This window comes from Mandrillus leucophaeus, unplaced genomic scaffold, assembly GCF_000951045.1.
Source record: "Mandrillus leucophaeus isolate KB7577 unplaced genomic scaffold, Mleu.le_1.0 Scaffold379, whole genome shotgun sequence".
Lineage (NCBI taxonomy): Eukaryota > Metazoa > Chordata > Mammalia > Primates > Cercopithecidae > Mandrillus > Mandrillus leucophaeus.
The window spans coordinates 757,392-774,462 of NW_012104020.1; the positions used below are offsets into that span (position 1 = coordinate 757,392).

Sequence of the window (17,071 nt, forward strand, 5' to 3'; positions counted from 1 at the left end):
GGGGTTTGAGAGCAGCCTAGGCAACATGGTGAAACTTCTCTACCAAAAATACAAAAAATTAGCCGGGTGTGATGGTGCATGCCTGTTTTTTTTCTTTTGTTTTGTTTTGTTTTTTGTTTTTTTGAGACAGAGTTTCACTCTTGTTGCCCAAGCTGGAGTGCAATGGCATTATCTTAGCTCACTGCAACCTCCGGCTCCCGGGTTCAAGCGATTCTCCTGCTTCAGCCTCCCGAGTAGCTGGGATTACAGGCATGCGCCACCACGCCCGTCTAATCGTGTATTTTTACTAGAGATGGGGTTTCTCCATGTTGGTCAGGCTAGTCTCGAACTCCCAACCTCAGGTGATCTGCCCACCTCAGCCTCCCAAAGTGCTGGGATTACAGGCGTGAGCCACCACGCCCAGCCAATTTTTGTATTTTTAGTAGAAATACCCAGTTACCCAGGAGGGTAAGGTGGGAGGATTGCCTGAGCCTGGGAGGTGGAGGTTGCAGCGAGCCAAGATCGCGCCACTGGACTCCAGCCGGGGTGACAGAGCAAGACCCTGTCTCAAAAAAAAGCAAAAATTGCAGTAGAATGTGGCAAGATATAATAACATTTCATAAGGTACAGCATAAATACAAAAGTATAGGAGTGATTTACTCTATAGGGGAGGGAAAGTGGGGCAAAGAAATCTCAGGGAGATGGAATAAAGAGTGCTTTCTGAAGGAAGAATAGGTTAACCAGGAACACAAGGAATGTGTAAAGGCGTGGAGAAATGATAAAATAAGAAATATTTGCGAGAAATTACAAACAGGCCAGGATGGACTGGAGTAAGAAGAGTTTGAAAATTGTTATTCTAAAACATGTTATTAAAAAGGCATTAGAGAGGCATTTTATATGAAGGTTGAAGGAGGACTTAAACATGGATTGTTCTTCTCAGGGAAAGATACCAAATGTCTGTATGTCTGTACCATCTTCTTTGAGACTTATTTGCTCCACTTTTCCTCCCCTATAGAGCAAAAAAAAGTTCGATACTTTTTTTTTTTTTTTTTTGAGACTAAGTCTCACTCTGTTCCCCAGGCTGGAGTGCAGTAGCCCAATCTTGGCTCACTGCAACCTTCACCTCCCAGTTTCAAGTGATTATCCTGCCTCAGCCTCCTGAGTAGATGGGATTACAGGCACCTGTCACCACTCGCAGCTAATTTTGGTTTTTGTTTTTGGGTTTTGTTTTGTTTTGTTTTGTTTCTTGAGACGGAGTTTCACTGTTGTTGCCCACGCTTGAATGCAATGACGCTATCTCGGCTCACCGCAACCTCCGCCTCCCAGGTTCAAGCAATTCTGCTTCAGCCTCCCGAGTAGCTGGGATTACACACATGCGCCACCATGCCCATCTAATCGTGTATTTTTACTAGAGATGGGGTTTCTCCATGTTGGTCAGGCTGGTCTCCAACTCCCAACCTCAAGTGATCTGACCACCTCAGCCTCCCAAAGTGCTGGGATTACAGGCGTGAGCCACCGCACCTGGCCAATTTGTGTATTTTTAGTAGAGACAAGGTTTCGCCATCTTGGCCAGGCTGGTCTCACCTCCTGAGCTGAAGTGATCCACCCGCCTCGGCCTCCCAAAATGTTGAGATTACAGACATGAGCCACCATGCCCGGCCTCGATACATTTTTTATTTCTGTAGTATCCTTACAAATATCTTAACCCATTCTATTGCAGTTTTTTATTTGTATTTGCTTCCCATGAAAAAATTTTTGTTCAGTTTGTTTGTTTGTTTGTTTTGAGATGGAGTCTTACTCTGTTGCCCAGGCTGGAGTGCAGTGGTGTGATCTCTGCTCACTGCAACCTCTGCCTACCAAGTTCAAGTGATTCTTCTGCCTCAGCCTCCCAAGTAGCAGGGATTACAGACGTGTGCCACCATGCCCGGCTAATTTTTGTATTTTTAGTAGAGATGGGGTTTCACCATGTTGGCCAGGCTGGTCTCGAACTTCTGACCTCAAGTGATCTACCCACCTCAGCCTCCCAAAGTGCTGAAATTACAGGCGTGATCCACCACGCCTGACCCAGATAGGACTTTTGACTTTAACGGAATCATAATTCCACTGTGATATCTAACAGAATTCATAATAATTTTTAAATGCATGTCTAAATTTCCCCTATTATCGCAAATCCCCAATCCCAGCACTTTGGGAGGCTGAAGTGGGAGGATCATCTGAGGTCAGCAGTTCAAGATCAGCCTTGCCAACATGGTGAAACCCCGTCTCTACTAAAAATAACAAAAATTAGCTGGATGTGGTGGCACATGCCTGTAATCCCAGCTACTCGGGAGGCTGAAGCTAGAGAATCGCTTGAACCCAGGATGCAGAGGTTGCAGTGAGCTGAGACAGTGACATTCCACTCCAGCCTGGGCAACAGAGCAAGACTCCGTCTTGGAAAAAAAAAACAAAACTTGATTTTACACATTTAAAAAAATATAAATTATACTGATTCCCTGATTCCTAAGGGACATCTCTTTTTATTTTTATTTTTTGTTTTTTATTTTTTTGTGAGATGGAGTCTCACTCTGTCGCCAAGGCTGGAGTGCAGTGGCATGATCTCGGCTCACTGCAACGTTCACCTCCCAGGTTCACACCATTCTCCTGCCTCAGCCTCCCGAGTAGCTGGGACTACAGGGGCCTGCCACCACCATGCCTGGCTAGTTTTTTGTATTTTTAGTAGACATGGGGTTTCACCATGTTAGCCAGAATGATCTTTATCTCCTGACCTCAGGATCCACCTGCATCAGCCTCCCAAAGTGCTGGGATTACCAGCGTGAGCCACCGCACCCGGCCTTGATTTTTAAATGTATATCCATAGCGTCAAATAATAGACACTAGAGACTACAAAAGGTGGGAGGGTGGGAGATAAGTGAGGGATGAAAAATTACCTGTTGGGTATAGTGTTCCCTATTCAAGTTATGGGTGCACTAAAAGCCCAGACTTCACCACTACGCAATACACGCATGTAAAAAAATCTGCAGTTGTACCCCCTGAATATATAAAAACTTTAAAAATTTTTTAATAAAGGGAAAAATTTAAATAAAATTTGAAACTCATGGACAAATGTACATCCATAAAATAGCCACTTGAAAGCTGAATGATTATTACTTCCTTTATTTATAGAATTAAAAAAAATAAATTGGCTTTCATTTTTCTTCCTTCGTCCAATCTCCAACAGATTGAAGAAGAGATGTTGGCTTTGCAGAATGAGCGCACAGAACGAATACGAAGCCTGTTGGAACGTCAAGCCAGAGAAATTGAAGCTTTTGACTCTGAAAGCATGAGATTAGGTTTTAGTAATATGGTCCTTTCTAATCTCTCCCCTGAGGCATTCAGCCACAGCTACCCAGGAGCTTCTGGTTGGTCACACAACCCTACTGGGGGTCCAGGACCTCACTGGGGTCATCCCATGGGTGGCCCACCACAAGCTTGGGGCCATCCAATGCAAGGTGGACCCCAGCCATGGGGTCACCCCTCAGGGCCAATGCAAGGGGTACCTCGAGGTAGCAGCATGGGAGTCCGCAATAGCCCCCAGGCTCTGAGGCGGACAGCTTCTGGGGGACGGACGGAGCAGGGCATGAGCAGAAGCACGAGTGTCACTTCACAAATATCCAATGGGTCACACATGTCTTATACATAACTTAATAATTGAGAGTGGCAATTCCGCTGGAGCTGTCTGCCAAAAGAAACTGCCTACAGACATCGTCACAGCAGCCTCCTCACTTGGGTACTACAGTGTGGAAGCTGAGTGCATATGGTATATTTTATTCATTTTTGTAAAGCGTTCTGTTTTGTGTTTACTAATTGGGATGTCATAGTACTTGGCTGCCGGGTTTGTTTGTTTTTTTAACTTTTGGGGAAATTTTGAAAAGTGGAGTTGATATTAAAAATAAATGTGTATGTGTGTGTATATATATATACATATATACACATATATTATGCATGTGGTGGAAATAATTGGCTAGATAGGGGATTTTTCTGAACACGGCAAAAATAAAACACAGCAAAGTGGCTTCAGTTATCACTTTTGGGTGTCTATCGTAAGAAGTTTCTGAAAAGATGTAAAGCCTTTTTATCCCATATCCCAAATTCTTATGAGCCACTCACAGCAGGCAGCATATGTTGAAATAAGTTATTACTGGTACACACCTGCATCCCCTCACTAATATATTTATTTGTTATTAAATTGATCTGACTTCTCAGCCTCATTTGGACTAAAAAAAGGAAGCAGAAATCCATGAACACATTGCTTCTCGGCCTTTTGGCTAAGATCAAGTGTAGAAATCCATGAACACTAAACGACTGCATTGACTTTTTCAGAGAGTAGAAAACAACCTAGTTTTTTTTTTTCCTGAATGCTTCATAGGCTTGTGAGTGATTTTTGTCCATTCAGTTGTGCCTTCTTTGTATTACGATAAGATGGGGGTACTTAAGGAGATCACAAGTTGTGTGAATTGCATTAACAAATCTGTGAGCCTTCAATGGGGAAGACCAGAAGGGTGAGAGGGGCCCAGAAAGTTCATATGGTGGGTATGTCCTGCAGCAGAGTGAGGTGAAGCTTACATGTCCTGATGTTTTGTTGCTTATACTGTGATATCTCATCCTAGCTAAGCTCTATAACGCCCAAGACCCCAAACAGTACTTTTATTTTGTTTGTACAAAAAGAAAGACATATAGCCAATACAAATCAAATGCCAGAGGTATTTGAATGATGCCATATTTGCAAATTGCCATCTATTGAAATTCTCATCACACTACATAGACATAATTATTATCTCCTTTTGGCTTATGTGATTTTCTGTTTACAAGTAGAATAGCCAATTATTTAAATGTTTAGTTGCCACAGTGAACCAGGATTCACTGAGCCAATGACTTTACCAGCTGCTGACTAATCCTCATCACCACTGTAGATTTTGCTGCATGTGCAGGTCCTCTATTTTTAATTGCTGTTTTCATTGCTGCAGTACTTTACAAACTTCTAGTTCGTTGAGGCTTAGTGGCCATTTGGCATTAAGTTAACATCACACAATAGGAAACACCACTTCCACAAGTCTCAAGCCTCAGTGCTAAAGTACTACTGAAAAGGAACTAGGAAGTTTGGCTAATTAAGAAAAAAAAAGTAAAAGTAAGTTATAGTGGTCAGGGAATCTCTTGACGAAAGCTAACTCTTTTTCAGGGGGCACATGTTTTGTTTTTTGTTTTGTTCTGTTTTGTTTTGTTGTACAATGAAGGATGAACCCAATGCTAAAAAGTCAGTTGTTTTCTTGGTTTTCCATTTTTTGTATAGAAATTGAGTTGGAGGTGGGTAGGAAGCTGTGAGTATGACTTGAAGAAAAATATCCTTTTCAATGACAAATCAGAGTTTCTTACAAGTTACTGTCCTGCTCCCTTCCAAGTTGTCTTGAAGAATCCTTGCTGCTAACTCTGGATCCTGCTTCTCCTATAGTCAGGGGGCTCCAAGGTAGAACTCTCTTAAGTCCCTCTCAGTGGCACTCTTTGCCTAGACCAAACTAATGACCAAATAGTAATCAATCTATCACTGTTGAAATCCTGGTTTTCTCAACCAAATTTTAAGTCTTCCCCAGGTTTGTCAGTCGAGTTGCCATGAATCCTCGCCTGTAGGAGTTTCTGAGATTCAGGAAACTGGAAGGAAATTAATGTTTTAATGTAAATGTTTTTAAAACCAAGATCACCATAGAGTTCACACAAAATTTTAGGCAGTGTTTCAAGAAGCACTCTTATGTGTTGTCCTTTCGGCCATGCTCCAGGTCACCAGTTTTTAGGTAAATATGACATGTACTTAAAATATCAGTGAAAGGGGCTTTTGGTTGTCTCAGTATCTTTTTTGCATTCAGGTATTACAGTGTTTCCAACAAATTGAGAAATCTACGTATTTGGTGTAAAATGATAAGAGAGAGCTTTAGAATTTAATAAAATATCAAAAATATAATTTGATACCCTTAAAAATTATTCATAGATCTGGCTGCTCTGTACTACTGGATGGGTGGAATAGGGAAGCAGATTAGTTTTGCATACAAAACTCTTTCAAACCCAAAATACTACTGGTGGTACATTTTAAAGTCCAGTTGTGGACTTAAGTCAAATTGAGTTACTGAGTCCATTCAGATCTCCAGTAGGGTTTTTTATCTAATGTAATTATTTGGCCACCTGTTTTACATGTAGATCATGACTCTGCCTGGATTTTACCATTAAGTTAATTTTAAAGTATATATATAGTTTACAAAAATGATTCAAATTAATTGGTTTGTATATGTTTGTGAGATCTAGCTTCTGAGGAATCTCATACATGGTAGGAATCATCACAGAGTAAAGCTTGTAGCAGAAAAATTGGAAAGGTTTTGAGATATCCTAGGGAAAGAGCAAGCACTTTCTGGGGAATCAGTGGGCAAATATCAATATTTGATCAAATTAACACTACCTCCTTCCCAGTGTTGGTGTTCACTCACTATATATGTCTTTAAGAAAATTAAAAGTGTGGAAAATTTGTGTAGCATATCAAGAAGTTGTAAATGCTATATCTGGTATCCAGAGGCTGGCTGTAAAAAGTTCCTTGGTGTCACTCTATCTCCCATTTTTTTGGTTAGCATTTTAAAAATGCAAAGCCACATACTTTGAAATATATTATTCCAAATTGAGCTCCCTTCCCTTTGCACATATTTTTTCCTCCCCTTATTGAAGTCAGCTCAAACCCCAAATTCTAGTATCCAGAAGTATTTTTGTTTGTATAATGTTATCTGAAAAATGTGTTTATATTATATTTTCAGAGCTGCAATTCTTATTTGCCATTTCAATACCTACAGATAAAGAGTCTTACATTTGAAGCCACACACACTGGTGTAATATGCTTAGTACTCTAGGTCAAGGATTTGTTGGTAAATGGAACATTTTAGCATAGTCATTATATTTGGTTGCCTAGACATCAGGCAAACATTCAGTACACTAAAGAAACTATCCTGGACACTCCCTCCCACCTCCACCAATTTTTTTCTCACCCCCTTTTCAAAAATTGAAAACTCTATGAGTGTCTTTTTCAGACCATAAAGCAGACTTTAGTGACTTTCTATTTCTGTAAATACTAAATGTCTGGCATTTTAAACTTTTATAGAATACATTGTGTTGGACACTGGAATAATACTATTTATTTTCACCTGTGAAAAATGACTTCATTGTACTTGAAACACCTCCTTTGCATTTCTCCATTTGTGCCATTCACTAGTGGAAATAAATTGTATTATACCATGATCTACTGGCTTTTTAAAACTGTGTTAAATATGCACATTTTTGGCACAGCTATTATCATTTGTATGTATATATTGTATATACATATAAGTGTGTGTATAGATAGATGGATGGATGTAACTCATACTGTACATTTCCATCAGGGCACTTAAAGTTCTGTTATTTTTGTTTGGTTTTGTTATTTCAGTCCTCAGTTAAGGCAAGAATGCATGTGTTTCTTAAGAATGAGTACTCTGCGTTGATATTTATGAGAAGGTCGTCATTAGATGCAGTCTTTTCCTTTTTAATCCCCTCTTGGCATTTGTGTGAGTGGAGAGGACGTTAAATAAAATTTGGAATCATAAGTTGCAATGCAGTAAAATGGTGCTGGGGAAGGAGCCGGTTAGTGTTTCTGTGAGTTTGTGTTGTGATGCAATAAAAGATAAGTAATGCAGAGAGAGATGAACCATGGAAAGTAAGAACACTGGTGGTGATTCCTCTGCAAAGATGATTAAAAAAAAAAAAACCAATACATCACACAATCTTCATGTGCTTTCTGTATGTATTTCTTAGTAGTGATACCATTGATCCTCTTACTTTTTTTACTCCATTGATACTAATAATTATATACTTTGCTGAGGATCAAAACAGCCAAGAAAGGAATTACTGCTAAAACATCTAAGATTCTCCTAAACTGTAACATCAACAGGAAATGGCCACTGGGAGAGAAGGATTTGGGTGAGGGGCTTTCTCCCTTTACCTGCCTCTTCTTGCTTGCTCTAATAGTAAGTTCTTTGTGCACCTTCCACCACTTCTGAGCCACTACTATTCAAGTAGAGATTTGCCCCAACACATTAACTTTTTCCTTGGAGGTTTAAATGGCCCTGCATTTTGTCCTATGCTCACAATGTGAAGTGTCTTGTGTATTCAAGTCAAAAAATAGTATGTTTAAGGTATATAAGTGTGAATCTCCTATAATGATGGAAGAAGATATTCTCTTGTCTTAGATAGAAAAGAGCCTTCTCTAAGAGCAGTGTCAAAACTTGGGCTGTCATCTTTGAGCTGTTTACCAAAATGCAGACCATTATTGAAGAAAAACAAATTCTCTATTTTGTTTTCCCCCATCTAACATGATAGCGCCCACAACCAGGTTGTAGCATTGCCTTTTAAAAGAGACTCACTCACTCTTAGTTTTTAAGAACTGGAAATTTCCCATCCTCAGATTCCTTCAAGGATGAAGAGTTGGCTGTACACTTAGCAGACTTGCCTCTTATATGCAAGGACTACTGATTGAAGTCTGTTTTGCTGTGTCTGGTTATGTTGTCTGCACTTTTATGAAATCACTACAATAGGTCTGCATTGGAAATGACTATTAATTTGTAAAGAAGTAAGTTTTATTAAACACTGTCTAGAAAAAGAAAGTGAAGCTGAGAACTCTTCCTTTATTGTACTTTTATATTTTCTGCTGAATTCTGGTAGTTCCTTTAAAGTCATGTTGACTAATGTTTTCCTCCTTGTTTGTATTCAGATTTCCAAAATTTCACTCATACAAGGGAAGAGACTCCACCTGGCTTAATAGTAGTCTTTAAATCATAAGAAATATATAAATTAGCATGCACCTTATCTGCCTGTTGTGGGTTTCTTAAACTTGCACTTCCTACCCACCCAAAGATAGATATCCTTTAAAGAAAATAAAGGCAGAGAATTAAAACTGGGGAGCCATTTACTATGTCACCGTCACTGTTAACTGTTTCCCAGCAATCTATAAACTTTTTGAAGTTTCAGAGGTTTTTTTTTTTTTTTTGTATATATGTCTGTGTGATTGTATTGTATTGTTTTGTTTTTAAATACACAAGGAATTCTTTAAGTAGAGAAAAAGGTTAATCCTCACTGAAACACCAGGATGCCCACTGGATATACTAATCTGAACATCTGTAGGTAGTTTGTCATGAAAAAGTGGAGAGAAGATTAGACTTTTGAATGAATGAAAAAGGGTATCTTGATGCCCAGAATTCCCCCCAAAGTACGGGTAATTCAACCTGCACAGTTTTGTTTCACTCAAAGTATTTAGCACTTGTGAGTGAAAAATCATGTAATTATCTGTAAATATGTAGCTAACAAATTGACCTAGTTTCTGTATTTTTTTGTTTTTGTACTAAAGTTTATAGGTCTGTGCCAGCTAGAGAGAAGTTGCTGTCATTACCAGTTGTGGTCCTAGCATCTAACCCTGAAACCATCCTAGGTGACATTTTTAGAATTAATACTTAAATGTTGTTAAACAGGGGGAAATAAAGCTTAATCATTGGTCAGGTTTGAGATCTTTTGCAGTGAAATAACTTTATTTAATATAAATGATCACATGTCCTCAATCATGAATGAGGTAGGGAGCCTCTCTCCCCCAGTGGCCATGTTTACAAAAGTGTGTTTTGTCTATAAAGTGCAAGTGTTTTAATGTTTATGTAAATTATGCAGGTGATAAAATGGTTTGGAACTGTTTATTGGGCTCTTTAACTGAATTTTCAAATGAAATGAACTATGCTTATTGCTGGCACATTGATCCCATTTCTGGAACATTACGTATGTTCTTTTGTCATTACCCAATTTAACCTCCCTTTCTCTGATATGCCTTGTAGCCAAAGTATTAAAGGCTGATGAACATAGACGAGGGAAATGCATTTCTTAGAAATCCATGAACTCTCAGTTGTATGCTTTCAGTACTCGTGTTAATATGTTTCTATGGCAACTCTGAGGTCAGTGGTTTAGAAATGAGATACCAGTGTTAATGAAAAGTGTGTGCTCTTTGCTTTTGCATGGCTTGGCTTAGTATCCAAGGTGTATTAGGGCCACTTGAAAGCATGAAGACCAGTTATATAGGGAACAGGATTCTCTCAGTGGCACATTTTGCTTTTTCTGAGCCCCAAATACATTGCCTGGGCATGAACATAGTTACCATAAATTGCACATGGTCATGGAGTGAATTATGTGACTTTAAAGGAGGTAACTGTCCAACATTTGCTGATTCTGGGTGGTCTATGTGACCGTTTGGCACATATCCAAAAACCCAGAGGCTATTGGAACCCTTCCAACCCTTTTTCCTTTGTCATAGACAAGTGTATATATAACTTATCAAGATGTTGGCTGTCCTGGTGTATTGCCAGACAGCTCTCTTTTGGTTCCCATTCCAAATGTGCTGCTGTCCTTCTTTGCATTTCACAATATCAAAGAAACCACCACCCTTCTTCATAACAGCATTTTATGCCTTTTATTCCACATTAAATGGGAATTGTGCCTACTTAGGAGTGCCCCTCCAATTAATTACATGCGTCCAAGAATAATCCAAGCCAGAGACACAAGGTGGGAAAACATTTCAAACAAACAAAAAAAAGTCCTCTTAAGGCCAGTAATTTATCTGCAAAGGTATTTTATCACACCTTGACACCTTATATATGAGCCTATTAGGAGTTGCAGGTGGTTTCATTGAGTAAAATCCAAGAAAAGAGAAGGATGTGTGTGTGGGGTTTCTATTAGAAGATAATTTTGTTCCCATTTTACCTTTCCTTTTTCAATCCTTCTCTGCTAGAACAGGTTAATTCTCCAAATCTTTTTTTTTTTTTTTTAGGGAAATTTTTACAAAAGCAATGGTTGGATGTAAATAACATTTAAAGTATACTGCACATAACTTCCCCGGACTGTTCCAATCTGATAATTTGTAAATGCTTTAGAGTTTTTTAAATTAACACTTGTGTTGCTAAATCCTATTTATGTAAGTCTGCTAAAGTTTTTTAGCCCACTTAAAACTTAAGACAACCATTTAAATAATGGATGGGTTACTATGAGCAAATTAGCTTTCAGAACCCCCTTGTTTTAGTATATGAAAAAGCCTAATGCGCATTAATGAGGTTGAAGAGACTATGAGAAATATGTATAGTGTATATTTTAAAACAGCTTTGCTTGTATTGTGAAGATTTAAAAACAAACTTGAGATTTCTAACGTAACTATTAACACAGTTTTAACATAAGTTATCCCACTGGGTTTAAGAGCATCTTGAATGTATAATCCTTTTTGTAACCCAGGTTGGTTTCTACTTTTACCAGTCACCCAAACGTATTTATGTTTTTAGTTTTATGTACTCATTTCCCTTTGTTTTCCTCAAACAGCATGATTTTTTTTTGCACATGTAGAAATTTTTTAAAAGAAAGAAATTAGTACATCATTTTCTCTGGATTTTCTTCACTTCCGTCTTCCTTTCTACTAACCCCTTCCTTAAAGGCCATATCACTCCATTTGCATTATTTGTGCAAATGCCAGGGTTGGTTTTTATTTTTATTTTTGCTATTTACCTAAAAAAAGAAAATGCTTCAGTCAATTGCTTTTTTATTTAAAAAAAAAAAAAAAAGAAAAGAAAAAAAGCTGTAACCTTATCATTTCTGAGTAGACCATTGAGAGATGAATGCACACCTGTAATAGCCCAGGACCAGCTCTGGTGGCTAAAGGGAATATGTTAACTAAGCAAGAGGTTCTTTTCTAAAAGTGGTATCTGTTATCCACAATGTATTTCAGTTATTCCCACAAGTCAGGGGTCCAGATAAAATGAGGGTTATCAGCTAACTGATATGCTATCATTGAGGTTCATCAATGAATTTGTACATTTCTAGTTCCCTTTGGTGAAGGGAAAAATGACGATTTTGCAAGACCTAGATTTTGGCTTGGTTTCTTGCCTCCTTTTTTGGCAGCCTTCATCTTCTCATCTCCCAAACCCCTTGAGCCTGTAGGGTTTTCATAGTGGACAAAGAACTTGTGGTCTTTTAAAACTGGGACTGATATTTTTTTGAGAGAGTATCGTGTTGAAAGTGTGATGTTCTACCACTTTACCAATAACTAATTTTAAATACACACTGTCCTCTCGATTTTTGGACCAAACAGACGCTCACAGTGGAGGCTTATCAAGGGTTGCATTGGGGAAGAAGCCTCTCCCTTTCTGTCAGCACCAGCTGGTAAAGGTGACTGTACAGATGTGCATTTTCCTTTTGGTATAAATGGTCCACAGCACTAACTGGTAAGGCTTATTGTACAGTATATTGTCAGTATTCTTCTGGTTCAGCATACCTTATAGTTCATATATAACCTGTATTAATTGTATAGATCGTGCATTTAAAGCTGTTACCAAGTTGTCAGAACATAAGAGCGAAAACAAGGTCATATGTAATATTTTGTTTGTAAGTATCCTTTGTATCATAGCAAAGGAAATGTTTAAAAAAATCAACTGTAATAAAGTAATTTTAGTACACAGTGTCTGTCCAGTTTTTTAAAGCAATTTTATTCCCATGAAGATAAACTCTTTCTGTTGAGTGACTGTTGGATAATTACTGAACCTTAGGCAGTGTGCTGAATGTTGGGGTTACAAAAATGGGATTACTACTCAGATGGTAAGAGTGTACCATCTGATAAAGATGTAAACCCTCATCCGGGTGTGATGGCTCGCATCTGTAATCCCAGCACTTTGGGAGGCTGAGGTCAGTGGATCACCTGAGGTCAGGAGTTCGAGACCAGCCTGGCCAACATGGTGAAACCCTGTCTCTAGTAAAAATGGAAAAATTAGCTGGGTGTGGTGGCGGGCACCTGTAATCCCAGCTACTTGGGAAGCTGAGGCAGGAGAATCGCTTGAACCCGGGAGGTGGAGGTTGCAGTGAGCTGAGATCGTGCCACTGCACTCCAGCCTGGGTAACAGAGTGAGACTCCGTCAAAAAAAAAAAAAAAAAAAGACATAAACCCTCTAGGCTAATTGGCTTGCCTCCTGTCTGCCCAGAGTGAAGTGGCCTATTGTGTTCTGGGTGTGAGATTATTCTAGTTGAAATTCTGACTGTTTGATCCAAGTTTTTAAGTTTTATTTATACCTTGTGGTCTGCATAACTACAGCTCCGATACATGGAGCCATAAATGTAAGCAGTTCCCTTGGGTCTTGCACAAAGCCTCAAAAGGTAGTCTTATCTGGGCTTATCTCCCTAGATTTGAAAAATCACATTTTAGCCCTGTATGGGGGCAGTAAACCATCAAATCAAGTCCTATTTAAAACCCTGTGACTTTTTTTTGTCAGAAGACTAATTCAGAAGGGGAAATGCTTAGGGGCTGGGATTTATGTTTTTTTAATTTAAAAAGAAAATATGGCCAAGCGTGATGGCTCAACCTGTAATCCCAGCACTTTGGGAGGCTGAGGCAGGCAGATCATCTGAGGTCAGGAGTTTGAGACTAGCCTGACCAACGTGGTGAAACCCCATCTCTACTAAAAATACAAAAAGTTAGCCGGGCATGGTGGCGGGCACCTGTAGTCCGAGCTACTTGGGAGGCTGAAGCAGGAGAATGGCGTGAACCTGGGAGGCGGAGCTTGCAGTGAGCTGAGATTGTGCCACTGCACTCCAGCCTGGGCAACAGAGCGAGACTACATCTCAAAATAAAATTAATTAAATATATAATAAAAATACAAAAATTAACCAGGCGGTGGGTGCCTGTAATCCCAGCTACTCAGGAGGCATAGGCAGGAGAATTACTTGAACCTGGGAGGCGAAGGTTGCAGTGAGCCAAGATCAGGCCACTGCACTGTGACCTGGGTGACAGACCGAGATTCCATCTCAAAAAAAAAAAAAAGAAAATAGCTTTTGGGTTTTTTGTTTGTTTTTTGTTTTTGAAGCAGCCTTTCTCTGTTACCCAGGCTGGGTGGTGTGATCTTGGCTCACAACAACCTGTGCCTCCCAGGTTCAAGTGATTCTTGTGGCTCTCAGCCTCTGAAGTAGCTGGGATTACAGGTGTGTGCCACCTCGCCCAGCTAATTTTTGTATTTTTAGTAGAGATGGGGTTTCTCCATCTTGGCCATGCTGGTCTTGAACTCCTGACCTCAGATGATCCACTTGCCTCGGCCTCCCAAAGTGCTGGGATTACAGGCGTGAGCCACCACACCCAACCAAGAAAACAGTTTTAAGTACCATTTTTTAAAGTATAATTTAGGGTACCTACCATATTGAAAAGAAGACTTAAAGTGGCAGTTTTTTAACTCCTAGGATGTCGATATTAAACTATTTTGAGATTAACATTTATATAGTGTTTAATTTGCTTGCCTCAAACAGCTGTGTGGCAGCCAGATGCAGTGGCTCATGCCTGCAGTCATACCACTTTGAGAGGCTGAGGTGGAAGGATTGCTTGAGACCAGGAGTTTGAGACCAGCCTGGGCAACATAGTGAGACCCTATCTCTACAAAAAAATAATAAAAATATTAGCTAAGCATGGTGACACATGTCTGTAGTCCTAGCTATTTGGGAGGCTGAGGTGGGAGGATCGCTTGAGCCTGGAAGGTCAAGGCTGCAGTAAGCCATGATCATACCACTACATTCCAGCCTGGGTGTCAGAGCTAGACTTTGCCTTGCAGAGCCAGAATTAGACCCCAGACCTCATCTCCAGTATTTTCAATATACCCACCTGAATTTGGAGTAACTCAATGGGATTAAAACACAAGATTTCTACGGCATAGAGGTTCACACCTATAGTTCCCCCTACTTGGGAGTAGGATGGCATGAGGTGGGATGATTGCTTGAGCCCAGGAGTTTGGGGTCCAGCCTGGGCAACATAAGGAGATTCCGTCTCTAAAAAAAGATTCTGGCCGGGCGCGGTGGCTCACGGCTGTAATCCCAGCACTTTGGGAGGCCGAGACGGGCAGATCACGAGGTCAGGAGATCGAGACCATCCTGGCTAACACGGTGAAACCCCGTCTCTACTAAAAAAATACAAAAAACTAGCCAGGCATGGTGGCGGGCGCCTGTAGTCCCAGCTACTCGGGAGACTGAGGCAGGAGAATGGTGTGAACCCGGGAGGCGGAGCTTGCAGTGAGCTGAGATCCAGCCACTGCACTCCAGCCTGGGTGACAGAGCAAGACTCCATCTCAAAAAAAAAAAAAAAAAAAAAAAGAATTTAAAATCTATCCTACATAAAATTAGTCATGGGAGGCCAGGCACAGTGCCTTATGCCTATAATCCTAGCACTTTGGGAGGCCAAGGCGGGTGGATCACTTGTGGTCAGGAGTCTGAGACCAGCGTGGCCAACATGGAGAAACCCTATCTCTACAAAAATACACAAATTAGCTGGGTGTGGTGGCGTGTGCCTGTAGTCCCAGCTACTCGGGAGGCTGAGGCAGGAGAGTTGCTTGAACCCAGGAGGTGGAGGTTGCAGTGAGCTGAGATCACGCCACTGCACTCCAGCCTGGGCAACAAAGTAAGACTCTCTCAAAAAAACAAAACAAAAAAATTAATCAGCTAGCTTCACAGCCCTTATGCCATCACCTACATCACGTGATGTCAGCTGCAGAATCAGGGTCTTCCTGTATGTATCCTGGGCAATTAATGACTTTACCTTTTGCCACCCTATTTTCAGATACTTGTTCTTAACGGATACAGGGAGAGAAAGGCTGCTGAGGGTGTTAGCTCTGTGCAGGCTGTGCAGTGAACTTTAAAGAGTGCCATTTATAGATAAATGTGCATGGCTCCCCTCATGCAGTTGTGAACCCCAGCAGCTCTGAAGAGAGATTCCCTGAAACCCCCACCCTTTTGTTAAAATCCTTTACGTTTTGGAGTTCAAAATGAACATTGTTTAGTACCATCTCAGACAGTGATTAGGAAAAGGCAAATAACATATGGCATAAAGAGCACTAATTTGGGTCTGGTCTTAGCCCCATCACTAACTGTGAGATCTTAAAAGTCACATCCTCTCTGACCTTCATCTATAAGAAATAGAAATGCAGACGGTTTTTGACCAAAATTGATTTGAAACCGATAAGCTGTGACATGGTATCAGTGCATGTGTACATATATGGGGGTGGGGATGGGGAGAGTTTGCCCTCAACTGGGCAACCCAAACCCAACCTATGAGGCTCAAAGGTGCTGCTCTTCCAGGCCCTTCCCAACTTTGCAGTGCAATTAACAACTGGAACTTCTTAGCCTTATAAGATGTTGATCAGAGAATAAAGGTTGTGATTTGAAAGCAGATGCCACTTCATCATGGAGGTCTTTGAGCTCTGGCTGAGGAATTAAATAGAGTCTTGGAGAATGGGATCCGTATGCTACTAACTATCTCATTATATCCTAACAGACCTTATAAATTAAGGCCTATACACATTCCCAGTCTTTTCATATGGAACAACTCATAAAATAACTTTCTCAGGGTCACTTAAGTCATCGATGAAGTAGAAACTGGAACCCACGTCTCCAAACTATTACTTCAGTATCCTATCAACACACAAACACCATTTGTCCACTGAATAATGTATTTGTTGTAGGTACCATCAATTATCAGGGAATTGTACGCCTGCTGGGAAATTATTAGCCCAGAACAGGAGGCCTGGTTATTGATTAAACAGAGATGCTACTGGTTAGTGTTAGGCCACACGAGGCTAGATCTACAAAAGTGAGGCAACAACCAGTGGATAGAGAATGTGCAGTGAGGCTCTGCTAAACGCCACAGCAGGCAAGCATGGCTTAGTACACAGAGGACTTCAGAAGATAAACAGCACATATTTGTTTCTGGAGATTTAAAAAATAGTGACATTCCAGTGTTACAGGGAGACTGATTTACTATTCAGAGACAAATAAGTTGGAGAGAAATGTTTTGTTCAATCATACTAAATACTAAGGCAAGGTATTGCATTATTACAAGGAAAGACTACAGGGACTAGAGACTTACTTTTGATGCATGAGTATCTTATTGTTTCAATTAAGTATCATTTTACCTTCAAAATTTTAGCTCCTCTGCGCAATTGTGACTAGAGCATAATCA

The 17,071-nt window shown here is 40.2% G+C and overlaps 1 protein-coding gene across 1 annotated transcript in view; it reads left to right on the forward strand.

Moving 5' to 3' along the window:
- Positions 1-12,548, forward strand: part of TAOK1 (TAO kinase 1) — an 84,182-nt gene extending 71,634 nt beyond the window's left edge. The window contains exon 16 of the mRNA XM_011990365.1: positions 3,197-12,548. Within this exon, the coding sequence (XP_011845755.1) occupies positions 3,197-3,658 (462 nt within the window). The 3' untranslated portion in view covers positions 3,659-12,548. The remainder of the gene's footprint in view (positions 1-3,196) is intronic.
- The last annotated feature ends 4,523 nt before the right edge of the window (positions 12,549-17,071 follow it).